General features: G+C 42.4%; 1 protein-coding gene across 7 annotated transcripts in view; it reads right to left on the bottom strand.

The window, feature by feature from the left end:
• pclob (piccolo presynaptic cytomatrix protein b) overlaps positions 1 to 25,214 on the bottom strand; it is a 62,625-nt gene that overhangs the window by 8,797 nt on the left and 28,614 nt on the right. For 2 of the 7 annotated variants that reach the window (XM_069162162.1, XM_069162163.1), the window contains exons 13-32: positions 18,142 to 24,979; positions 16,125 to 17,689; positions 15,657 to 15,922; positions 14,449 to 15,277; positions 12,005 to 13,049; positions 10,010 to 10,078; positions 9,628 to 9,654; positions 7,966 to 8,054; positions 7,780 to 7,855; positions 7,540 to 7,665; positions 6,063 to 6,171; positions 5,773 to 5,840; positions 5,432 to 5,673; positions 4,039 to 4,086; positions 3,794 to 3,924; positions 2,842 to 2,868; positions 2,301 to 2,394; positions 1,511 to 1,582; positions 807 to 1,107; positions 323 to 517 (exon numbers count right to left, since the gene is read on the bottom strand). In XM_069162162.1, coding sequence (XP_069018263.1) covers positions 323 to 517; positions 807 to 1,107; positions 1,511 to 1,582; positions 2,301 to 2,394; positions 2,842 to 2,868; positions 3,794 to 3,924; positions 4,039 to 4,086; positions 5,432 to 5,673; positions 5,773 to 5,840; positions 6,063 to 6,171; positions 7,540 to 7,665; positions 7,780 to 7,855; positions 7,966 to 8,054; positions 9,628 to 9,654; positions 10,010 to 10,078; positions 12,005 to 13,049; positions 14,449 to 15,277; positions 15,657 to 15,922; positions 16,125 to 17,689; positions 18,142 to 24,979 — 12,217 coding nt within the window. The remainder of the gene's footprint in view (positions 1 to 322; positions 518 to 806; positions 1,108 to 1,510; positions 1,583 to 2,300; positions 2,395 to 2,841; positions 2,869 to 3,793; positions 3,925 to 4,038; positions 4,087 to 5,431; positions 5,674 to 5,772; positions 5,841 to 6,062; positions 6,172 to 7,539; positions 7,666 to 7,779; positions 7,856 to 7,965; positions 8,055 to 9,627; positions 9,655 to 10,009; positions 10,079 to 12,004; positions 13,050 to 14,448; positions 15,278 to 15,656; positions 15,923 to 16,124; positions 17,690 to 18,141; positions 24,980 to 25,214) is intronic. The other 5 variants (XM_069162164.1, XM_069162168.1, XM_069162165.1 and 2 more) reach the window with 5 other exon arrangements.

The raw sequence follows: 25,214 nt of genomic DNA, 5'->3' as shown, positions 1-25,214 counted from the left end.
TAGAGTTACAAAATAATAATTTTACAGCAAGTTTCGGTTTTAATATATCACAGTTATTTCCTTTTTTCATATGCCTTGCATTTTGATTAGTGACTGTATTGGTAGGAGGATTAATTTAACTTGAAGGAAGCTGCAATACCACTAAGATTATTGACCAGAAGAGAAAAAGTAAGATGAGGCGAGCAGAAGGCAAAGGCAGAATGTTAAGGAGGTGAATGCACAGCAATTCAGGTTTTCATTAAACAATCTCAACAAAGCTTGCATGCACGGGAAAAAGGAAGCATGTCGCAGGAAGTGTTTCACGGGTAGGGGCAGGATTTACTTGGTTGCAGGCGGGACTGTTGCACGGCAGCCTCGGCAGCAGCAATGGCTATCCCAGCATCCTCAAGGTGGGCCTGAGTGACGCTGCTCTTGCTTTGGCTGCGGGAGGGGCCATGGGAGCGCAGTTGGCCGTCGGAGGAAGACTTGGAGCTGCCTGGGCTGCTGTGTGACTTTTCCAGAGGGATCATTTGTATATCTACGGGATGATGAAATGAAGGGTTGTGACTGCTGGAGAGAAAACTGTAGCTTAAAATGATCTACACTCTGTTAAAGTCTATTTCATATTTTCTGCTCCATAGCGGCCCTGATTGTGCCATGCAGCAGTTGATAAGCACATGTAGTGTAATTACAGTTGTCAAGATATGATTATGGATACCTACCAATAGTAATAATATCAGTGTCATGATCATCAAACTTGTCACATAGAATAAACTGGTGGAAACTGAGGATCTGTTATAAAGACACAGATGAGATTTGTCTTTTACCTTTGGCCGGATCGGGGAAGATTCCATGACTTCTGCTCTTGATTACCGAGTTTTTAGGTGAATCATGACTCCCATTTCCCAGCCCTGTTCCTTGACCCTGTCCCATTCCATGACCTTGTCCAGATCCCGACATATGGCTCAGGCTTTGGCTATGTCCCTGACAATGACCCGGACCTGACCCTGGTGGTCCTTGGGCGGCATGGTGGGCTCTGCTGTGTTCAATGCTTTCACTCTGTTCATTCAGAGGCAGCCAGCGAGGAGTGTTGTCCAACTGAGCTGTGTTCGACAAGTCAATCAGCACCTGAGACAGAATAAATATAGAGTAAAAATGAGAGACATAAAAAAAAAAAAAGACACTAAACACTAAAATGAAACCAAACATTCAAGTACAACAGGTAGAAAAAAATCGATACAAGAAACAAGGAGCGGAATTTGTCTGAAAGTACACATGAAGTCTCACAAAGTGTGTATTTTCAAAACAATTGTAAGGAAATAGGACTGCTGCCTATAAAGACTAACAGACATGAAGCCAAGCTTGACATCAGAGTTTGTGAGTGGGAAGAGATAAGGCTAACATTATTAGGTTGCTTTGAGAAAAGCTGGTTCATCAAAGAAATAAAGCAGCAGAAACCTTTTGTGTGAGATAAATGCTAAATGAATTTGACATTTTTAGACATGAGATTCGGATTTCCAAATGCACTCACTTCTCCAAGAAAATCATTGGAGGAGGATCTTTCATAATCCCACACTGTCACCTCCAACGTCTTCTTCTTCAACTGAAAAGAAAGAGGGAGGAAGAGGAGAGAGGGTCACATATGATGATGAGGCTTCTTGTTTGCATATATATGCGTGAGGGAAAGGAATGTGTGTGTGCGAGCCTGTGTTTAAGTGCACGTGGCTGGAGGAAGTGTAAAAGAAACACTGAATGTGTTGTGTGTAAATTAAAGACAACAAATTAGGAGGATCATTTAATGAGTTAGGGAAAAGGTTTACATTTGATTTGTTGCAGGAAAATGTGCATGTGTTTTTGCATATACTGTACCTGTGTGCATATAGAAACATGTAGAAACATGTGGGTGGAGGTGGAAACATACAAATACAGCAGTATTTTTAAGGCTGTGGTGGTGTCTTTGTAACAAACATGCTCCTAACAAACACAGATGCTCAAGAATGAACACGTGCACCCACACACCCAGTAACACTTGCACAGTGACAGACAAGCACACACACATGATTACCCATCACTCTACAATAACATACTGTTAGGCTGTCTGTGCTGAGACTGCGTGTGAGAACACAAACGCGGGTTGTTAACATGAGTTAACATGAGAGCTGATAAGAGGTTGTATAGGGATACTGAGAACAGCCCTGGGGACATGGCATGACGACAGAATCCTTGTATTAAAGGAGTATGAGACATCTACGTTGCCCAAAAGCACATACAGGGACTGAACAAGCAAAGATTGTGTGAGGATTTGTGTGTGTGCTCAGTACCTGCTCCAAATGAATGTTCTTGTAGATGACAGTCTGGTTCCATTCAGGGTTCATGGTCTTCTGGGCATACTTGGTCCGTCTCTTGTTTTCAGCACTGATAATTCATGACATTAAGAATGATCGGTTGTCAGTAAGAGGTAAAAACAATGTCTTCCCTGCTTTATCCTATGGCAAACATTCACCAAACTGTGATATAATCAGCAAATGGACTGAATAGATGCTTGTAAAATGGTAAATCTCCCGTTGCGAAGACATCAAAAACAAATTGAAACGTTGTTGGTTTTTTTTATTGTTTGTTTTGACTGAGATGCTTTTACAAATTAAAAAATAGCCTCAGAGATAGACACCAAGGAGAGTTAAATGTGAGAGGCATGGCGAGAAAATGCAATGATAGAAGAGTTCTTAAACACTGTGAAATAGAGCAGATAATTGGACGAACAACAAAGGTCACAACAAAGGGATGGAAAACCACTTTGGAGACATAATTTACAGAAAAAAAAAACATAACACCAACTAAAAGCAAAGATCAGCACCACACTACCTTGCATTCTGGACAACCATGACTTGGCTGAGGGAGTCCAGAAGAGGAAGAGGAGGGCAGATATCACAAACAAGAAAAGCAAAAACACAAAAAACAGTCAGAGAAGCCCAGAGACCTCAAAGAAAAGGCAGTAAAGGATAGAGAGCTGAGGCAATCAATATTCTCTGCAGGGTGTATTACTGTTTTTGTGCCCAAACAATAGATGCGACGCAAGACCAATAAAACCTCCCAGTGATTACTGGCTCATAGGTGAATGAATTATTCACTGTTCTGAACTGCTGTTGAGATACGGTGACGGTGCACTCTACCACTAATGTCAGACAAATGCATTTCAAAATACTCTTCAAATGAAGCAGCAGAGGAACTAAAGTGCCCTCGATGAGCTTTCAGCTCCAACCTATACAGCATGTAGGTAGAGAGGTCGTATAATCTCATAAACAGGTCATTATCTTAGAACAGATATTGTTACAGAGCAGATAAAGGCCATATCGATCCTTTCTCTTGCTATTCACCTTCTCTTGGGAAGATAGTGGAGCAGACAGGGATACGAGGAAGTCGAGGGCAATACCAAAATACTCATTCAGTCAAAAAAGGACAGCGTAAGAAAGACAGTTACATAGACTCTCAATAACCATCCTATTTCAACCTATTATTATCTGTCAATATGGCAAAGAGTCTCCTCTTGCAGCTTTGTGAAAAGTCTAAAACACCCATCCATTTATTCCTACAGACTGAACCAAATTGAATCAAATTACAGCACAAATGACTGCCTCATATCATCATGTCCTGTGTCATTCTCTCAAACAAACTAAAGTAGTTAGTCAGTTCCATACAGCACAGTCAATAACAAGTCAGAAAAAAAACAGGGGGAGAGAAAACAAGACAGACACGAAAGCATAAAGACAGACACAGACCAGACATTATCGAACACTCAAACACACTCAGAGCTCACCCTCTCCCAGGCAAGAGGTAGACCTTCACAAAAGGGTCGGAGTAGCCATCGTTGTCCCTCGGGGCCAGGTTTCTAGCCTGCAGGACGTGGACGATCAGGTTTCCGAGGTTTCTGTCATAATTGATCTGGAGCTGTGGGGGGGGGGGGGAGGAAGAATGGATAGGAGGCTCTATGTTTGGCTGAGTCCTTGTTTGGTTGCAGCTAAAAAAATAATTCGGTGTTAAATTTTGAATATATTCTTCTACCTGAATTTCTCCTGTGATGGGATGAGGTGTCTTCATTGACTCTGTTGGCTAAAAAAGGAAACACAAAAGAAGGAAGGAGGGATGCAATGGTTACAAATTGTTTGCTAAATGTTTAGTTAAACAAACACAGAAAATAATGACAAACTTGACCAGGTCACAAAGAAAAGTTCATCACAGACTTCAGCTATTACTGTGGGATTATGCTGAAGTATATTTTGTCAGTATATACAGTAGATGAATGGATTGTCCTTGAAGAGAAGATGCCAAGATTTCTCTCTGGCTCTATGAGCCTCAGGAGAGATTTGACTATCTGAGGGGTGTAATTTACTGGAAAAGTCCTCCAGTGAAGTTTGAGAAGGTTAATCCATTTTGTACTTAGACATCAGTTTAAAAAAAAAAAAAAAAAGCCTTTCCTAAGGACAAATCTATTTCTTGTATTTCATCATTTGTACTCGATATGCATATGTTTGGATATAATTAGGGAAATATGCATATATTGTAGGGCTGGGCCACATGGACTAAAAATCATATCTCAGTATTTTTAGGTTAGTCAAAGCCACGTTAGATGTCACATGCAATTTTATTAAAACAGACTGTGATTAAAATGAACTGCAAAATCCAGGGTTTCCTTCCCGGTTTAAAGATGTACACCTGCCAAACATGTAAATTACATAAAATAAATGACTTGTATCAAATAAAAGTAGGCTCATCTCCAGAAAGCTCCTTCAGTTGTTTTCAACAACACAGGCTGACGTGCTGCGGTTAGTGCCTTGTTTCAATTCCGGTTGCCGGTGCGTCTCTATCTCAACCCAGTCAATTTGCTCTGTTCTTCATTACTTCGCCAATTACTTGCTCTAAAGTGTAAACTTACACGTGGCTCTACACCATTCATTAGCTGCCTCGGTTAGCCTGTCCCCAGGAGCTCAGTCCTATATCTCGTTTGAAAATATATTGACACACCTTTAAAAATTTGATTTACTGACCAGCCCTAATGTATCACCAATTTCATTTGCAAAGGAACCTATTCTCAAGGTTATGCACCGTACCACGCTGCTTTCTTGTTCCTGTATAATTGTCCCTTCACTCCCTGATGATGAACACAGTCACACCATTTGACCTTCTCGTGCAACTTCCACTTGTGATGTAGAACTAATCAAATCACAGCAGCCAAGGTGCTTGATGAATCCCAGTTCCTCAGGCTGCAGTTTAAAACCGATTCATAATGTTATTCACTCAGACTATATCCCCTAGATTTATGCCAGACAATGCATCAACCTCTGACATTTGAACCAGTTGTACATCATTTATCTTTCCTCTGACACACTCTTGAGTATTTTTTATTTTTTTAAGTGTATCTGAGATGAGCCATCAGGAAGCATGCTAACAAGTGTACCTTGTGTCGCTGTTTCTTGTTAATGGCAGGTGACGCAGGCTGGCCGGGGCTCGGCACCCCACTTGAGGCAGCTGATCCAGGACCCGAGTGGAGGAGGGCAGAGCGCTCCAATGCAGAGAGGACTCCCAAACCTCCAGGTCCAACTCCTGTCCCAGCCATACCGGGAGTCTGCTGCTGGGACACCTTCTGCAGCTCTGCAGCTAACTGCTTAGGATCCACACCAGGGGAACGCTGCCCACCTACTGAGACAAACGTGAGCACTAATGCACGTTGCATTTATGAGAAATAGGTGCACAGACACATGCAAGCATGCAGACGTATCAACAAATCCTTGTACATACCAGCCTTAAGCTGGACATGGTGCTCCAGGGCTTGTGGGTGCTCAGGGTCAGACAGCATATTAAGGTCGCTGTTTGGATCCATACAGGAAATTTATAATGGAATAAGAACCAGTGTATCTTAGCAGTAATCAGTCACAGAGTGATATTTGGCAGATGAAGGGGTGTGGAATGAGTAGAAGGGAAAAGAGGGAGGAGAGAAGGTGTCCATGGGTGCACAGACACCATATTGAGACTAAACATGGAGGAGTTTCAGTGGAATAGAGGGATAAATGATGCCAGATGTTACTCACAGTCTCACACAGAGCTCCGCCTCTGCACATGGCTGGCCCATGATGCACTGCACTTCTTCATACGTCTTTCCCATTAGAGGGACTCCGTTCCACTCCAACACCTGCATTCCTGTGGTGTGATAAAGGCAAGCGAGCAGATTCAGAGACAGCATGATGTTATCAGTTCCCAGACAATATGTTTCACCCTGTGGGCAAATGCATTTGACCTCATCTCTATATATCAAGACATTCAGTATGGATAGTGCATGCCCACATAGCAGGAGTAATATTTTCAAATTGGTTTATGTGTTGACTTTGACTTTGCATCATTACAGAATTACACACACAGCACAGCAGCATGAAAAAAAGAGTATTGCAGACAATCTTATTTGTTTTGGTTCACACAGAGACTGAAAAATGTGAAAGGTAAAAGCACTGCGACAGATCAAAAAATGTCTCATTGGTAATATGAAAATTTGTATATTAATGATATTATATACAAAAATCAATTCACAGCAAGCTGGCACTTCCGACCCAAGGCCAGAACCATAAGAGGCCTCACTTACACAGCTGAAAGCTGGTCTTCAGTTTGGACTTCTGTTTAGGAAGCAACTCACCGGCTGCTGTGACAGTACAGCCTTGAATTAATAAGTGCATATCCTTTTTGCATAAGCCAGTGCTTATTTAGATTATTCCCTCTGTTCTTTATATATGATACGTATCCTCCCCCACTTTATTTCACACTGCACCTGAGGGCATGTTCCACTGCCATTCTTTCTCAGCAAAACATAAACACATATTTGCATAGTTACAATTCAGCACACACTCGAAAGTCAGGCAGCCAGCTTGACCACTATTCAATTCGTTATTATGACTAATAAAAGAAAACACAGTAAACACACAATAAAAGAAAGCACAGTTTAACCTTTTTCTATCTTAATGATTTAATACAAAAAACATAGAAAAATATCAGACTTAAAATAAATGTAGTATGCAGTCATTATGGTGGAATTGCCACTGAGGAGAGAAACTAAAACCTGTTTTGTCATAGAAATATTGTTAAACTGGGAATTACCATGAATATTCAGGCTCTTCTCTGTCTAAACATCAGAATATCAATCATTAGAAAATTCTATTAACCCGAAGTAAGAATTAAGTAGGGATGTTTGAAGGTTCACGAAGCTTGTCATTGTGTGTGTGTGTGTGTGTGTGTGTGTGTTTGTCTTTGTTGGCCTTTTTGTGTAAGTGTGTCTATAATGATGCTAAATATAGTCTAATGACTAACACAGCCCACTGTTGTAGAGGGTGAGTTTTCTTTGTTGGTACGTGATGCGTCAGGGAATGAGATGTGACAGACCAGCCTCTCACATCTCCATCTGGAATTCACTGATTTAGACAGCAATCTTTCTAACAGAATACACTACCCTTAAATGATTACAATTGTTGTTTTTGCAACACCATTTATCTCTTTGACCTTGTGTTTTAATTCTCTTCTTACCCTCTATAACTTTCCCTGTTTGTTCTGCCACACCACCAGGTACAACCTTGGCAATGTAGGCTCCTATCTCTCCACGGCTCCCCGGAATCTCCTTCCCACCGACCACACGGATCCCAAGGCCATTCCCTGCAGTAAAGATAAACAAACAAATCCTAATTAGAAAAACAAAGATAAAAAAACATCTCGGTGTGCCTAATCCTTGTACGATATATCTGTGTGTTCTGTGTCTGTGGCTTGTACCTGACACGCTGTTGTCCTTCATGTCTCTCTTAAGCTTGATGCGAGTATGAGGGAAGGCGTAGGGGACCAGTTTCATCTGAGATCAATTTCAAAGAATTCATCCCACAAAACATTTCAGGATTACATATTAAAGATATCAGAAAGGAATCACGGGGTGAAGCTGAATGTTATGAGCATGGATCACACCTGTCTCATGTCTGACATGTCTCCGCTCTGAGGATGCCCTTCTCTTGGTTTATCAAACCAATCTGTGTCCTCTCTCCTCAGGTGGTAGGCTGGACAAGGAGAGGCAGTCGTTAAAACCAATGCACACACAAACACACATTTACAGTAGCTCTGGAGTACCTGATAGCTTGATAAATCTCTGCTTGAGCTCAATCTAGCAATCAAGCTTTGAAAACTATTTCTAGTATTCATTAAAAAGTTTGTCATACATCCACCCTTATTTGTTAAAATGTAGGAAGATCTTCGATCTATCCTGACAGGATAGGTGAAAGCAAAGAAATATCAACTCTGTTCCATCCTATCCAAGACATCTGTGAGATCAGATGATCACTGCAAACACTAAATGAAGGATGAATACATTTCAGGTTTGCAGCATTTAAAGACTTTAAAGTTTGGCATGCTTTTGACACCATGCAGTGCTTCCCATCAGAACACAAGGGCTTTTTTTCTCGTCCACATTTTCATAGCCGCTGAATTTAAAACAGACGTCATTGGAAATTATTTATTATGGTCATCAATCATATCAGTCAAAATACTGTGGGTTGGAGTTGTCCCAAAACTATTTGTGTGGTTTTATCCCGGTGATAATTACAATAATTTTCCAAACAATTGTAAATACTATAGTTTTTTAGAAAATAATTAGAGGAGTGAAAAGAGATATAGTAATTAAACAGTATCAAAGTGCTTACCTTTCAGACTAGATTATGGTATAGGATGCTAAACCGTATATCTGTGAAGTGGTACTTTGCCATGTTAATGTAATCCTGAGGTATTGTAAGGGCGGTGTGCTGTAATCCCTCAAAGGCTCATCATACAGACATCTAATACCTTTTAAGCCTATCAACTGAAACATATTGGATGTCTTGTGCCACATTTTAGCATCACTATTGTAAAGCTCAGAAAAATTTCAATATCTCAAAGGAAAAGAAATATCTTAAGCTATAGTAACAAGTCATGTCAGTGGGGAATGTCCTACATTAGAAATGTCCTCCCTTTAGTGTTAAGTGCAATAGGTTGTCACCAAGGAAAGAATCAGGTCTGCCAAATGAGGGTGCACCAATACTCATAAATGGAACTGGACTGTTATTTACATGTCTTGGATTAGTCTCAGGTCTTATCATTATTATAGTTTTCTGATCTAGAATCAGTAAACAGTGGCAACCATGACTTTAAGGATTCTTAAAAAAAAAAAAATCAATAAAATTTCGAAATAATTCAAAGTGAATAGCAATCCGAACATATTTTGTGGTAACACTTATGCACAATATACACATGATGTTTTAGCGCATGAACATGGATACTGGAAATGGGTCTGATATGTTTACAGAACCACAGTGCAAACATTCCTGAATGATGTATAACTGAAGTCAATACAATAATGTATGACACATAAAATAGATCTAGATCCAGTAAGATGGGGTTCATTCCAGAATGGAACTGACATGTCAACTACCAGAGATCCACTAAATGGCATGTGTTGTGTACTATTGAGATATGGGTCATTCATGAGTCTGGCATGTTTACGAAAATCAACCAGAGAAGTGGACCATTCAGAACCATGATGTGCGGCATGGAGGCAAACAGTCTCTATGTAACTACATGGGAATTGGGATGCCGTCTCACCTTCTATATTCCAGTTTGGGCCTCCAGCTGGGATACAAAGTTATATGTTTCTTTTCAGAAATGTGTTCAACATATGTTCATTTTTCTATCAAACTACAAGGAACTGACTAGAAGACTAGATTTGTATTGTGGGTACACTTCAGCACATGCACTGAAAGCAGTAGTCAATACGTAAGATGCATGCTTGGAACTACTACAAGTCTGACATTACTAGCCTGACAGATAGTTTACAAATTTAAGCAGAAGCATTAAGCATATAAAAAAAAATTATAAAAAACATTTGAAGGGAAAAAGCCATATCAATTAATGTAAGAATGAGCCATGGTACCATGAGAGGAGGTAACTATACAGTAAGTTTAACTAGTACTGTAAGATACTCTACCGTGTCTGATACTTTCATGAAAGATTCTGGCATCATCTCTGTTCAAAGCCAGCATGGACTCACTTAGTGCTGTAATCAAGGCAGATGGACACTTTTACGAGGGGTCAGGACAAATAGTACCTTCTAAACAATAATTCAATTATACTGAAGCTTTGAAACTGGCCCAGAAGAAAAGTTTATAATGCTAAACACAACTGCTGCTGTTATGCATTGTGATACCTGTCTGACAATCAAAGTAGATGACATTAAATCCTCTAAAATGTAGTCCTAATCAAGCGTTTTGCCAAAGCTGCTGGTCTTTCATATTGGACTTTTTTGGAAAGTTACTTGTTTCTACTAAGTACTGTACATGACTTACTGATCTAATTACATATAAATAATTTTACATTAATTTTCCATGTTGATCCTAAGCTAATGGAACACTACCAATCCCACACTTATGGAGCTGGAGATAGTGCATGTCAATATTTGCTGTCAATCGCCAGGGGACACGGACATCTCACATATCAATGAGATATCCACAGCAACAAACCAACAAGCAGAAAACATTAATTTTATTAAGATGGAAATGGAAAACATATGTATTACACAACATGCAAGGATGCAAAATCAGATACAAATAGAAAATTAAAGATTATAGAAACAAGGACATACAATTAACACAACACAAATGAGACAGAGTAATATGATGCAAAAGTACATGTAATAGTATGTTAGTCCTTGAGAGAAAGTCACTGCATTACAGAATGGCCTGTTGACCTGTACAAGCCAGCCTGCTAATTGGAGTACTCTTACATTGGTGTGTCACTGACTTGCTAGGGGTTAGAGAGAAGTAACTACAACCTGCAGAACACTTGAGTATATCACCATGATTCAGCAGTATTCCTTTACACTTACTGCTGCTAGATATTCTCCAAAACAGCTGAAAAGATGTCTTAAAAAAAGGAAATATGTCTTTCAGTGGTGATGACCTACTTCTCACAAAGACACTGTTTTGCTCAGCTGATTGTGTGTGTGTGTGTGTGTGTGTGTGTGTGTGTGTGTGTGTGTGTGTGTGTGTGTGTGTGTGTGTGTGTGTGTGTAGGGGTGTCCCTAGACACATCTCTCATACCTTCATGAAACATTCTTTGTCCTGCAACTAAGACAGCTTCCAGATTCCAGATCTCAAAGAGTCTATATGCCAATAACAGCATGTATTTTCTATATATGTACAAGTCATGTATAGGTTTTCATGATTTATGTTTATGAGGCACATCACATATTAGACAATGATTACATCTTACATTGTTATTTAATTTATTTATTTATTTATTTTTAATTTTTGTTGTTTAAGGACACAACAATAGATGACATATTTTAAGACTTTTATGACACATTTTTTTCACACAATGCCTACTCTTGAATGTAAATTCATCTAAAAGTTTTCTTTGTTATCTCACTTTTAAGGATTAAAAAGTAATCCATTATGTGATACTTTATGTGGGAGTGAATTCTCAATAGCTGTCATATTGACCAAGCTCAAACTTTCGATAAAATTTGGGCTCTCGCAAAAAAATAAGGCAGCCGTAATGTGGACATGTATGCTTGTAAATCTGTTACCATTGAGATTTAAGAGTAGAATGATCATTTAACCATGAAGAAGTAAAGCCAATGTAAAATAAAAAAAAAAGAAAAAGAAAAAAAAGCATGCTAATGAAATCACAGAACAAACATGGATAGAACTGATTAGTGACATACATAAACTCAGGCCAAGAGTATTATGTATCGTTGAGTAAGATATTAAAAAGAAAGGAAAGAGCATGCAAACATCTAATGAGACATTTACCATGACAGAGGGAAATATATTAACAAACAACCAGCAATAATTATCTGGAGCACTGATACTTGAGAAAGAACCAGCTAATGCACAAAGTCAATAAGACCACTCAGGAATTGCATGCATGACAAGCAGGTCCACACAGTTGAATTGTTGCAACAGTCTCAGGCTCCATTTACCTTCGCTGTCAGACATTGCGCCTTGCAAGTCATCCATGATGAATGCGATGTCTCGATCATAGCCACGCGTCCGAGATTCCTCCCTCATATGTTGCTGTACCTCTGGCAAGGAATGGCTAGACCCGAATTGGTCCCTGGAGTCAGCAGAAATGGGAGGGAGAGGACCAGCTGAAGCTCTAGCCATTCCCATAGGCTGCCCCACTGGGCTCAGAGGGCTTTCCTCCTCTGAGTTCTGAGCCACAATGGGGATACGTCCCCGGCTTTGGCTGATAGGTAAACTGGTGGGCTTTGCTCTGGCCACTCCAGGGGCAAAGGCTGCATCCAGGACTTCTCCCTCAGTTTTAAGTCTGAGTGAGGAACTGGATAAGTCCCGTTTGATGGACAGATCCAATCCATAGACGGAAGAGGGGCGGGAGGAGGGGCGAGAGGAGGGGCGGGAACGGGTGCCACTTGGGTAGGTGCCATCATCTTGAGTCCTGAGAGTGGATCCTAGTGCAAGAGACTGGCCAAGGTTGAGAGAGCCAGATAGGTTGGCCCCAAGTGAGGAGCCCAGATATTTTTGTTGCTCAGACAAGTTCTTCCTTAGTCCAAATGTAATCTCATCTTGAAGCAACCTTGCCCTCGCAGCCAGACTGGACACAGAGGAGGTCCCAGATCCCATATAGTTGCCATATTCTGGCTCAAGGTCCCTACTCTCCTGTATTGGGGAACATTTTGTGATGGCTTTAGGGTCTATCAAAGCCTTTTTGTTCTTCATCTGTTTCTGATAAAGCATAGCCGCTGGGAGTTGCTTTGCAGCTTGTTTTTCAAGGGTGAGCCTGCCAATGCTATATTTCTCTCCTTTAGGAAAGTGGCGAAAGCTGCTATCACTGGGGAGATATTGAGGCAGGCCCAAGCCTGTTAAGTGCTCTAGTCCCTCAGTTCCTCGCCTGAACTCCTGCTTGATCTGCTGCTTCAGTAGCTTCAGCTCATAAGGCTCCTCCATATTGTCATCTTCTCCTTTACCATAGCCCTGAAGCCGAGATGAGCCTAAAAATTCTGCAACCTAAAAGGGAGAAATAATATGCCGCACTTTTAGTGTTATATTAATGCAAAGTGGACTATACTCTCTCAAAGACAAAAATGTTTTATTTGTGTTACATATACCTAAAAAATAAGTGATCAATGACCTACGTAGACTGAAAAATCTGCATGTTTTGAATTGTTTTTCAGAGGGTTCAGTAGTGTTTAAATAAGAATTTGGTCACAGCATCTGATCTGTTTGTCTTTTCCAAAAAATCTTTTTGACGTGCAAAGTGTTGAAAGGATGAAACACTTTAGAAGCAGATGGATACTTTTTTTTTTTTTTTTTTTTTTTTTTAAACAGTGACATATGTTGGGCCAAAACATTATAGTATCATCCCAACAGCTGAAGCTTTGCTGCATTCTTAACAGATTACAAATTGCAGTAAAGGAAAAAAGAAAAAAAAGCATTAAAGCAGTGCTGTCAAATTTTTTAATTTGTATGTGCCAAATGCCATGTCTCAGCTTTAATTTGAGTGGGTTTACATTGCTATAGAAACAACTGTGTGTGAGATATCTCTTTTTTAACACATAGGACCCAAACACAAGACTTTCACCCAGGAGAGAGGTGTTCAAGTTCGTGTGAAAGAAAAAGTATTTGTGGATGTATTTTAAGTAAAGTAACTTACATGAGGTAGATAACATTATGTACATGTATGTAAGTAACTTACTAATTTTTATGGGTGAGCATCATTAAAAAAAAGTTTTAATACCGATACCAATATATTGACTTTGATACCTTCTTTCAATACCAATTTTATACAAGCCATTTTGTTCAGTGTGCTCACTTTCAACCAAATACATCACAGTTCATTGGGCAACATAATCAGTCAGTAGGACTTTGATCCCATACATGGCCAGTGGAAGAGCTTTATAGGGTGAAGAGGTGGAAAATCCTGGACTGTCCCAGTCAATCTCGCAATCTCAATCTGATTGAGCTCCATTCCACTTGCTGTAAACCCGACTAAAGGCAGAGATACCCCACTACAAGTGACCGCTAAAGTATCACCATTGAAGATTTAGAGCATCTAGTGATGTCTTTGGGTCAGAGACATTTTATTCTCAAAATATTAAATATGATGGTTAGATTTGACTTTGACTGTCCATTTACTTTTGAATCCCTAAACTTTGGGTACAACGTGTTATAAGGGCCGTGTCTTCCACACAGTTTTCTATATTGACGTATACCTACAAACGTTACAGCAGAGACTTGGAAAATTAAAATGTTACATCCATTATTTTAGATCCAGTCCACTGTACTGGAGCATAAAGCCTGAAGAGATAAATAAAATATGTGACTGTCCAAATACTTACAGCCTGGACTGTATATACATGTGGGGATGAGGAAAAACTAGATGGTAATGTAACAGTTCAGTATTTACCTCTGCTGTGCGCCTGACATCTGCTGCCCTGAGTAGTCTGTCTGCCTTGGACAACTCCTTATCAGGCAGGTTGAATCCAGAACTCAAGCCAGTATTGCTCAGCCCTGTTGAGCCCTTGGTGAGCTCCCCTATGTCCTCTATGAGCACGTAGTTCCTGGCATTATGGTGGTCAATATCAGCATAGAAAGATTCAGCAGAAATGCTGGACATGGGACTAGAGGCCATGCTCCTCTCCTCAAGTCCTAGTCTCAAGTCCAAGTTGCCATACTTGCCCCCCAGGTGAGCCACCCCATAGCCACTTTCTGTGGAGGTTGGAACAATGATCAGAGGCTGGTTGCGTATCACTTCATAGTTGGTGGTGATTTTAGGCTCTAAATCGGAGAGGGCGGTTTGTCGCTGCTTTCCCTGCTGCAAGAGCAGAGCATGTTGGTAGCTGCTGGGCTGAGCCTGGGCATGGGAGAGGGATAGTGTTGGGTAAGGAGACACCTGTTGGTGGTATAAGGACTGCTGCTGATACAGGTTCTGTTGGGTGTAGTGGCTGGTGGTTTGGGTCTGGGGAACATACTGAGCATAGTGAGAGTAGGGACTAGTAAGTGTGTTGTACTGGGAATCGGCTTCTGTCTGTGGGGGGATGAATTGGTCAAATTCTGACTGGGGAGCCGTCCGTGGTCTCTCAAGGCCATCACCCCTGGCCTCTCTGATGTTGCTAACCTCACTGTCTGACATGTAGTCTCTCTCCTCCGCCACCCCCTGGAGATAGGCCCTCTCTCTCTTCTCTCTCTCCTTCAGCAAGGCCTCCTTACGGCGGTTTATACCCATCTCCAGGTACCTAGAGTAATAGAAAAAGTCCATACTGTTTTACAATTTAGGTACTAACCTCTGTTAACTCTACAACCAAAGACGCAAATAATGTTCTGGTTTCTCACACATTAGTACCTGTTACTATGTGTGAGTGTAGAGAGGTCTCATTGAGTGTTGTCAAGGCAGCCTTTTAGCCCATACGCTATCAAGGTAAGAAGGGAATCATGCAGATAAATTAGGTATAATGATTGCATGAGATGGACAAATGCAATGATATTAGTTTTGATCAGTTCATGACATGAATTGGTTCTTGACATTATTTGTTAATTAAATAATGCCGCTGGATCTGAACATAAGGGTAAGCCTATATCCTAAATTGTGTTGACAATAAATGTGAAACATCTCACCGTAGCTTGGCATCTATCTCCTTTTCCTCTTCATCTAGCTCAGCCTGTTTCTTGCGAAGTTTAGAAGATTCTCTCTCCACCAGATCAAGCTCTTTGTCAATATCCTGCAAAATCTTTGCCCGGGCCATTGTTGTACTGCGGGCAAGACGGCGACGTGCAGAGTTGGTGCTGTAGCCTGACCGTCCTGTCAGAGAGTCATCCTCCGGAGGGGGGTCTGGTAATGTCCGCTTTACCTTCTTACCTGTACTAGAAGAAGAGCCTCGGCCCTTCAACATAAATATAAATCATATATCGGTCAGTCGTTGAATGTTGATTACAAATTCTAAAGACTGTATACTTCAATATCATGTTTTTATCGAAAGCATTTACAACTGTACATTATTGTGAAGCAATCAGTACGGTATTTGTCATCAATAATAACAATGTGACAGTTCATACTTTTTTCCATTTATATTTGCTATGACTTACAGAATAGCTGTCTGCATAGTATCCACCCATCCGGTCTTCTGTGGAAGGACTGAGGGATTTAGGATCACATAGAGACTTCTGACCAGCCTTTAATATCCGAGGGCCAGAAGAAAATCTATTTGGGTCTGCAGTCAGCATTCTCTGCCCTCCAAGTGACTTTTCTGGGGACAGTGGGGAGACTTGGGTGTAGAAGACTTTAGACTTAGAGGGGACATCTGCTGTTAGGTGTGCGCTGTAGCCCACCTCAATAGGTGCATGCCTTCTGTCTGAGTCTGTCTGACAGCTCAGACTGCCCCCTCTCTGAGAGTTCTCGGGAGCTGATATATGTTTGATGATTTCTACCTTTGTTTCCATTTGGACTTTGGGTCGCTTGATACTTCCAGAGTGATCAGTCTGGACAGATATCTCTGCCACTGTCTGGATAGCAATGCTAGAGACCTTGGATCCATGTTTCCCATCACTGCTATGCTTTCGGGAGCGTCGTCGAGCTTTTGTGGGAGCATCCCATTCATCTTGGTCCTCATCATCAGTCTGAGCTGAGCTATCGACATTTCTTTTATTTTTCTTTCTCCTTCCAACATGCTGCTTCTCTGCTGAGTCTTCGTCATCTGTCTGCACTCCGCTATCAATTATTTTTTTCCCCATATCCTGATCAGCTTGAAGCTTTACTAAATGAAGCTGGTCCTGACTTTCGTCTAAATGTCGCCCGATTGATGGAGTTGTAGACTCATCTTTGACTGGCCAGTACTGGCCACTGTCCCCTACTCCTGCATATTTAGCATCTAGGAGGTTTCCTGTGGTACCAGTGCCACTGTAGTGCTCATCTAGCTGTCGCTGGAGTTGCAGCTGGAGTTGTTGAATTTGCTGCAACTGCTCTTTCTGCTGTTCATAGGTCTCCTGCTGGGCCACCATATGGGCATGATGCTCCTCCTCTTGCTGCAGAAGAAGTTGCTGTTTCAGAGCCTGAAGTTCCTCAAGCTCCCTTTGGACCATAAGTTGCTCCTGTTCTCGGTAACGTTGTATTTCCTGCCTTTCCCACTCCAGCTCCTCGGCAAGACATAGCTGCTTAAGCTTCTCTAGCTCTAGAAACTCCCTCTCCATCTGATACTGGGCCATCTTGGTGTTGTCTAAGCCAGGGAATATTGGGGAAGAAGCTAAGGCATCCAGAGATGCAGCGATCGCTTCCAGGGTGGTGTCTGAGTACATGTCTGGATAGCCTGTTATGATGTCAGCCAAAGCTGCGGGTAGAAGCTCCTTAGGTAGCCCAGTGTCAAAAGGAATTATCTGTCCTGGGTCTGTAGTGGGAATGAAACCATATGGATGCGGCAGTAACTGGTTCTGGTCTGTTGATGTAGGTGTTAAGGTAGTGCTGAAGATGGAGCCCGGTTGAGTTGTAATTGCATATGTGGATGGAACTGGGGCAGCAACTGAGGAGTAGACTATTCCATCCGAGGTTCTTAGAACACTATTTACACCAAAACCAGCTGCATGGACCTGGGAGTATGGTGCAGTAGTCATCGCAGGGTGGACTCCAGTCGCTTTGCTAGTGTAGTCTAGAGCATTACCTGCCACAATAAGCCCAAAGATATATATTTTACTTCATCAAATAGATCATAATTTTGGAAACAAACCAACTGTACAGTATTTGAGTTGAAGGTCATGCAATTTGGATTTTAAAAGAATTCCACAGCACATGCATTTTGGCTAGCAAGACGCAAAACCAAAATATTGAGGGAGTACACGCAGGCAGACACATGCATCTGTATGAAGGGAAAAAAAGAAGAAAAAAAAGCAGGTGTTAACGTGAGGAAATCATGCATATTAAACAGTAAAGGGAAAACAACGACACATATCTTCAGTAAGCATTGAATGATAACAGTTGATCTTAATAAGCAAAGGAATTTGTAAATAAAAGGTTTAAATCTTTTGAAAATAAACATCAAATGCAAGCTCATAAAGGAAATGCAAAACAATTTAATAAAAAAGTGAAAACATGCAAAACTACCCTCAAACTCACCAGCAGACAGTTTAGCAGCAGTGAGGTCTATAGCGCCATCTGAAGATCCACTGAGGTAGTTGTAGTCATTCTTGGGATCAAAGGAGAACAGTCCTGCCTCTGTCAGGTTGGTCTCAGACATTGATGCTTTTATACCATTAGTACCTTTGATACCATACACTCCCGCATTATCATACTGATAGTGTTCATCTCTATAGCCAAAGCGGTTGTCAGGCTGGGTCATCACTGGAGGCTGTGTTCTGCAACTTCCTGTAAATGGTAGCTTGTAAATGACGTCACAGCACACACTCCTCCTACCGGCTGTAAGGTCCACTGGAGTCTCATCATCCTCTACAACAGTTGTCACTACTCCTGGGCTTGTGCCAGACAAAGCTACCATAGCTCTCACTGGTCTGTAGTTTGACAGATCCATGGCCCCTGTGGCTTCCAGAGAAAGGACAGAACCTCCATTGCTGATAACTGCTGGGGCTGGCTGTTTTCCTCCAGAGGTGACAAGAGCTTCAAAGGAAAGATTAATGGGTATGTCTTGAGCTGTATATGCTACAGAACTGACAACAGGTTTGGAGTTCACAGGTCTGTATACAATCTGTGCTAGCGGTTCGAATGGTTTGTATGTGGTGAGAGACAGAGGTAATGATGTATCAGGGCCCTGTAAATCAAGTGGTTTCTCTGCTGGAGTGTTGTTATATGAAGCAATGGTGGCCGTGCATGTAACTATTGTGATGCTGTCGGAGACAACAGACAGTGTGGTTGCAGGGGTGATCTCTGAACTGAGATTTACTATCTCAGGCTGCACTGCTGTGATTTGACGTCCACTGGAGTCACTTGAAAAAGACTGTCGACATGACTCGGGTGGAGTCAGGTCCATGCCTTGATCAGTCATCTTTATGCCAACCTTCATAGTACGTAAATCGATAACATCACCAGGATAAATTATTTTACCATTCTGTTTGGGCACAGGTCGGACTTTTGCCATGTCTGGTTGTATAGTGATTGCTACACTTGGTGGGAGCACCTGTGGAAGTATTTCATGGACAACAGAAACAGTGGTCCTCTGGACCTCAGTGGTGACTACCTGAGTGACCAGGCTAGGCATACTTTCAGGAGGCTGGCCTGAGGTGGAAATTGAAGAAGAATACATGTGACTCATACTAGAGACAACCTTTTCTGGTCCTCTTATCTCTTGGCTCTCAATAGACTCTTGCTGAATTTTAGTGATAGTGACTGGACCCACAGGTACACCTTGTGGTATGTCCTGCACAGTTGGCATTGAGGTTCTCCTGGTGTACGCCTCAGTTGTTATTATCTCCAGAGGACGGTCATATTCCGCTGAATAAGTCAATACCTGTGGTCGCTGTTCTGTTGAAGGAATAGATCCTCTTCTGTAGGGGGCCTGAACAGCATAACCATCAATAGAAACATCTTTTTCAGCTGGCATGTTTACTACCTGTGCAAATGGTAATGGTTGCTGCATGGTTATGGATTGTCTCCTGGTGGCAGCAAAGGCCTCAGTTGTAACAACTTGTGTGGGTGTTTCATACTCTGCGGGATAGGTAAATATCTCACTTGTGGTGTATGGTGGCTGTATTATGGATGATATGGATGTCCTCCTCCTGTGGGTGGTTTCCTCAGTTGTAAGAAATGGCATCCCAGGCATTGCATTAGGTTGTACCACTGATGATGGTATTGTAGCTCTTCTTTCATTAGCATCCTGTGTTACAATCTCTGTGGGTGTCTCACATCCAGGCTGCATTGCCACGGCCTCCAGTAATGGCAGTGAATGTGACATCACTGAGGATGTAATTGCGCCATGAACTTGTGGAATATAAGTAACTGGAGATACATGTGGGTATGTTGCCATTTGTTGAACTTCCATTACAAAAGGTGTTGGTGTCACTTCAACAGCTGTAGGAGTTATCATCTGAGCGGCTGTAGTTAGTGGCATCTCCACTACTTCACGTGTTCGGGTAACTTCAGCTACTATAGATGGAAGATGAGGGACTGGATATACCATTGCTACCTCTGGTATTCTAACAAGGGTGTCAGTTGCAATAACCTCTGTGGGTAATTCAAACCTTGTTGGGAGGGGTACTTCAGCTACAAGGACTGGGTACTGTGTAGATAGCTGCTCTCTTACTATAGGTTGAATTTCTAAAGGCTGAACAGTTTGAGGCAATGAAGTCGGCTCAGAAATGATGAGAGTATTGTCAAATCCTGTAGGCAATTCCTGCTGCTTAGGTTGAGTCACCACTTCAAATAGTGGGACTGGCTGTTGAAGAGCAATTTGCTGACTCAGTTCTGGTGCAAGCGATGTTATTGAAATTGCTTCTGTGACAATGACATCAGTAGGTATGTCCTGATCCGGCTGTACCATTTCTCTTTGGGTTGCAACTTGTGAATAAAAGGCAGTTGAGTGGACAGCAGGTGCTCTGTATTGGGGGATTAGTGCATCTAAAGATACTTCAGGCTGCAGTGGTATTGCAACAACCTCAGTCAGAGGCTCTGGCTGCACAGGTACAGTTGGTTTGGGGGCCTGATGAACCACTGCTTCAGCTGAACTCGCTGGAGGAACTGTTATGACATCTGTGGCTATGCTTGGATGCTGAGGAACAGATGGTTTCGATGGTGCTCTTGCAGTAGCTTGGACAATTTGTGGTTGAATAAGAAATTCAGGGGGCATTGTTATGACCGCAGACATTGTTTGAGGTGGTGGCCGAGGCTGCGTCATTGATTGTTGTTGTTGCACATATGGCTTCTTAATTGGGAGAGGTACAGTATGTGCCTGAATGGAAGAGTCTTGATCAGATGGCATTTCAATGACATCAGTCACAAGGATTGGTGGTTGTCCTACAGAAGGCACAGACTCTCTCCTGGCTTGCACTTTAGTAGCCACTACCTCAATGGTTGTCACTTGCTCAACTGCCACAGTTGGAGCTACGGATATTGGAGGTGGATGCCTTACAGTGGGGACGGAGGCTCTCCTAACTGTAGCCTGTGCTGAGAATGCCTCAGTGAGTGTTTTTTGCTCTGATGGTGTGGTCCGTACCCCTGACACTTTTGTAGATGGGATTGACCCTCGTCTTACAGGTGCCTGGACTGTTATGGTCTCTGTTGGTGAGCCAGGCTCAGATGGAAGCGTTATCACCACATAGGTCTGTAAACATTTGGAATGTCTAGGAGACAAAGGCGACTTGGGAGATGTTGTACCAAACTTAGATTCAACAGGTCGTGTCAGGCTAAGTGACAAAGCATTTGGAGGTTCTTTTGTCCTGGGTAGTGTTGCCGCTTTGGGACCCACAGGAGGAGGCGGTGGTCTGACACTCTCTCCTGGTTTGTGACTGAAAACCAGTCCAGCTGGAATTGATATTGGTTTAGGTGGTATGGGTGGAGGAGGCTTTGTGGTTTGACTAGGACCAGTTGTTGTAACATAAAGTGGTGCTACTGTTGCCGTAGCTATTGTCACTGCAGCAGGAACTGATGGCTTTGGATAAACTGCTGGTTTGGGTGAAGTAGAAGGAGGTGGTGGGGTTGAATCTGCAACAGTTACTTCAACTGTGTGCACAATATTTGCCCCCACTAAAGGTTTAGCTGGAAGTGGTGGAGCTGAGGCTACTTGCACTACTGACATGTTAGTGGGTAGTGAAGATATATATCTGCTGGGTATATCTGAAGCCGGGTGTGTGGATACTTGAGTACTATGTGGAGGGGAATCAGTGTAAGCTATTGGCCGTGCGCTAGCTATATCTTGTGTGGGAACTATGATGACTACATGCCCCTGTCTGGTTGGGGTCACAACTTGAGGTACATTATCTGAATGAATACCTTCCATTCTTGGCTGTATATCCACAACTATAGACTGCATTTGCTGGCCAGCCACTGTGTTTTCCATTGCTAATGTAGTTGGGATGACATGCTGACCAGTCTTTACAAAAGGTAGCTCTGTGTTTGCCTCAGGTAATGATACTGAAGTAGACCGAGGGGGAGGAGGAGGTGGGACTTTCTTTTTGACAATAATAGTTGATGCTGGAGCTGGTGTAGGCACCTGGGCCAAAGCTGGGACTGCCATTGGACTCACTGATGGGATGGGTGATTGTAAAGGAACTGAGTGTACCACCTTGGCTTGGGCTTGAGTTGGGGCAGTTATGAGTGCTGAGACTGGTAGTGGGGTTTGAGCAGAGATTGGAGCTGTAGTTGAGACAAGATCAGGCATCTGAACTATGACTGGCCCAGGCCATGATGCCCGAGAAACAGAAGCAGTAACGACATTGGCTGAAGTCGAAGTGGAGACTGCAACAGGTGGAGCTGTAACTAGGGCTGTAGGATGAGCTGAGACAACAACAGGTGCTGGACATGGTGCTGATACCTGTAAAACAGCTGGAACCTTGATAGGTACCTGAGATGGAGAGGAAACCAAGTCTGGCATTTGGACTACAACAGGTACAGCAGTAGACATCACTTGGGGTGGAGTTGGGGCTTCAGCTGTATCAGCCTTAATTTGAACTTCTGCAGTTGTTTCAGCCTTGGATGGATCAGACACCACATCTGGTATTGTGACTATAATTGTCGCTGCAGTAGGAGAAACTGAGGTTCCACTAGACGATACTGCTGCAACTGTGGCAGGCAATGGCTGTGATATCTCTGGAGGGGATTGGCCTTTAAATGGAATTGGAGGTGTTGGTGTAGACAATGGAGTTGAATCAGATGAAATAGGTGTTTGAGCCTGGAATGAGGGTGAAGATGTAGCATTAGAAACCAAACTGGAATCTGGAGTGGCTGGTGAAGTTGGTGGTGACCCTGGTGATACAGGGGAAGGTGTAGCGGTTAGTTCTGGGGCTGATATCGGAGTTGGAATTGGTTTTGGCTCTGGAATTTCACAGACTACACAGATGGGTTCCATCTCAGTGGTTTCAGACAATGGTGGACTTATGGATGGATCTTCTTTAGTGTCAGAGTCATCACTAGGGGTTATGTCAGAGGAAATACCAATGCCATACTCATCTGCAAGACTATCATCCTCTTCCTCCCCAGATGAACACTGGGTAATCTTGAGGTCTGGTATGGGGAAAAGTGCCTTTCTGAGTGAAGGATCTTGAGGACCCATAGGCCTAATGAAACTTATAGATCCACTGGGAGTACTGGCAACAACTGTTACCTCAGGGCGCTTAGGGGGTTCGGAAGGACGTGGAGGGGCCGGCCGTTTCTTTTTCTTCGCTGGGACCTCACTGGAAGCTTCAGTGCCTGTTGGGGGCATATCAGTTAATCCAGTGAGGTATGTCTCTTCCATAGGTATGGTCACCACACAGGTCTCAGCAGCTAAGGGACCAGTGACTGAACTCCCTGATGAGGATGATTCCATGGCAGTCTGGGCCTGTTGAAATTCATACTCTATCATAATCAGTTCTCTCTTTTTCTGCATCATCTCCTCATAAACCTCCTCTGGAGATCTGAGTTTTTTGAGAGATTCTGAGCCAGTATCCATTTTGTTTTCTTCTTCTTGGGATTCACTTATCTTAATTTCAGGGTCCTCAACTAAGGATTCGTAAAGATAGTCCTCAATTGCCATCCCCCCATAGAGTGGCTCAATATCAGGAGGATTATCTCCTGGAATAGCTTTTGTCATCTGAATAATTTCGTCGTATGCTTCTTCCGCACTCTTCAACGATTTTGTCACAGCCTCATTCTCTTGAAATGGATCAGAAGGGGTGTATGGTATGACTGTTGGTGAAGGTTTACGTCCTCTTTGTACAGCTCGCCGAACTTCAGGTTCTGATTCTATACTGGCAGAGTACTCAGAGCCAGATGTTCTATTGGTTTCATCTATTATGGTGACCTGTCTCAGATCCTCTGTGGGGGAGACATCTTTAGGTAGAGACAGTGGTTTGCCATGGGTCTTTATCTTCTCGTCTTCAGAAGAATCTTCAATGGTGGGCAGAGGCTGGGTTGGCTGCCTGTGCTTTCCTTTGCGATGTTTTTTTTCCCCACTGACTTTCCTGTGACTGGGGCTGCTATCACTGTCCTCCTCCAGGGATGAGGCAGATGTAGGTGAAGATCCTGGAGTAAAGCTAGATGCTTGAACACTAGATGAACCCTTTGATAAGGATTCTGTGATGCTCTCCACTTCTTCATCAGTGCTTTGTCTCTGTCTCATGACTGGAATAGCTTTCTTTAAAGTAGTCCTCGGCATTGTTTCAGGAACATTTTGAGCAGTTGTAGTGTCAGTTTCCAGGGGAGCTTTTTTCCTAGCTGGACTATCTTCATTATCTGTGCTACCTTTTTTAGAGAGTGATTTGGCTGTCACTGACGTATTATCAACTGCAACCTCCTTGACAGCTTCTACATTTGCCAAATTTTGTTCTTTCTCATCTTCTGATACAGACATTTCTTCTTCACCAACCATACCCATTATCTGCTTGCGGATAAACTCTTCATCTTCAATAGAGGAGTCAGCGCTTTCAGTTTTGATGTCTTCACTACTGGAGGAAACATTGCTCGCCTTTAGCCTCCTCTTCTGTACTTTAGGTGATGGGGAGGGTGTGAGCTCACTTCCACTGCTTTCATCCATAGCTTGAAAACTTAGGCGCCTTCTCTCAGCTTTAACCTCCTCCATTAAAGACATTGTTGGATTTGTATTTTCGATATTTTTGCTTGCATCACTCGCCTGCTCATCATTCAATTCCTGTAATGTGGGGAAGATCTGGGGTTGATCCTCATACTGTTCCTCTGCTTTGGATTTAGGCTCTGCTGTTACAATGACATCTATGTTTTCCAATTGAACCTGCCCAGTAGGTAGAGAGACCTTTCTTTTTTTCTTTAACTCTTCCTTGTTTTCATCTTGATCCTAAAATTATATTTAAAAAAAAAAAAAAAAGATCAGTTAGTATCAATGAAGGAACCAGGCTTTCTAATGCTGTGGGAAGATGCATCCTCCACCCAAGTCTTGTCAATATGAGCAGTGTTGGCTAACATATTACAGAAGACTCCTAAACAAGCTAAATGGAGTGCAGGCCCCTTGTGAGTTAATGACTGTAAATGAAACCTCAAAGTGTAGCTAAAGGATGCATCTTTCTACAACA

Source organism: Embiotoca jacksoni, unplaced genomic scaffold, assembly GCF_022577435.1.
Source record: "Embiotoca jacksoni isolate LCO1_2020_lvr unplaced genomic scaffold, fEmbJac1.0.p SCAF_3, whole genome shotgun sequence".
In the NCBI taxonomy this organism is placed as follows: Eukaryota; Metazoa; Chordata; class Actinopteri; family Embiotocidae; genus Embiotoca; species Embiotoca jacksoni.
The sequence above is the reverse complement of the archived record's forward strand: the minus strand, read 5'-3'. Positions and strand labels throughout refer to the sequence as shown.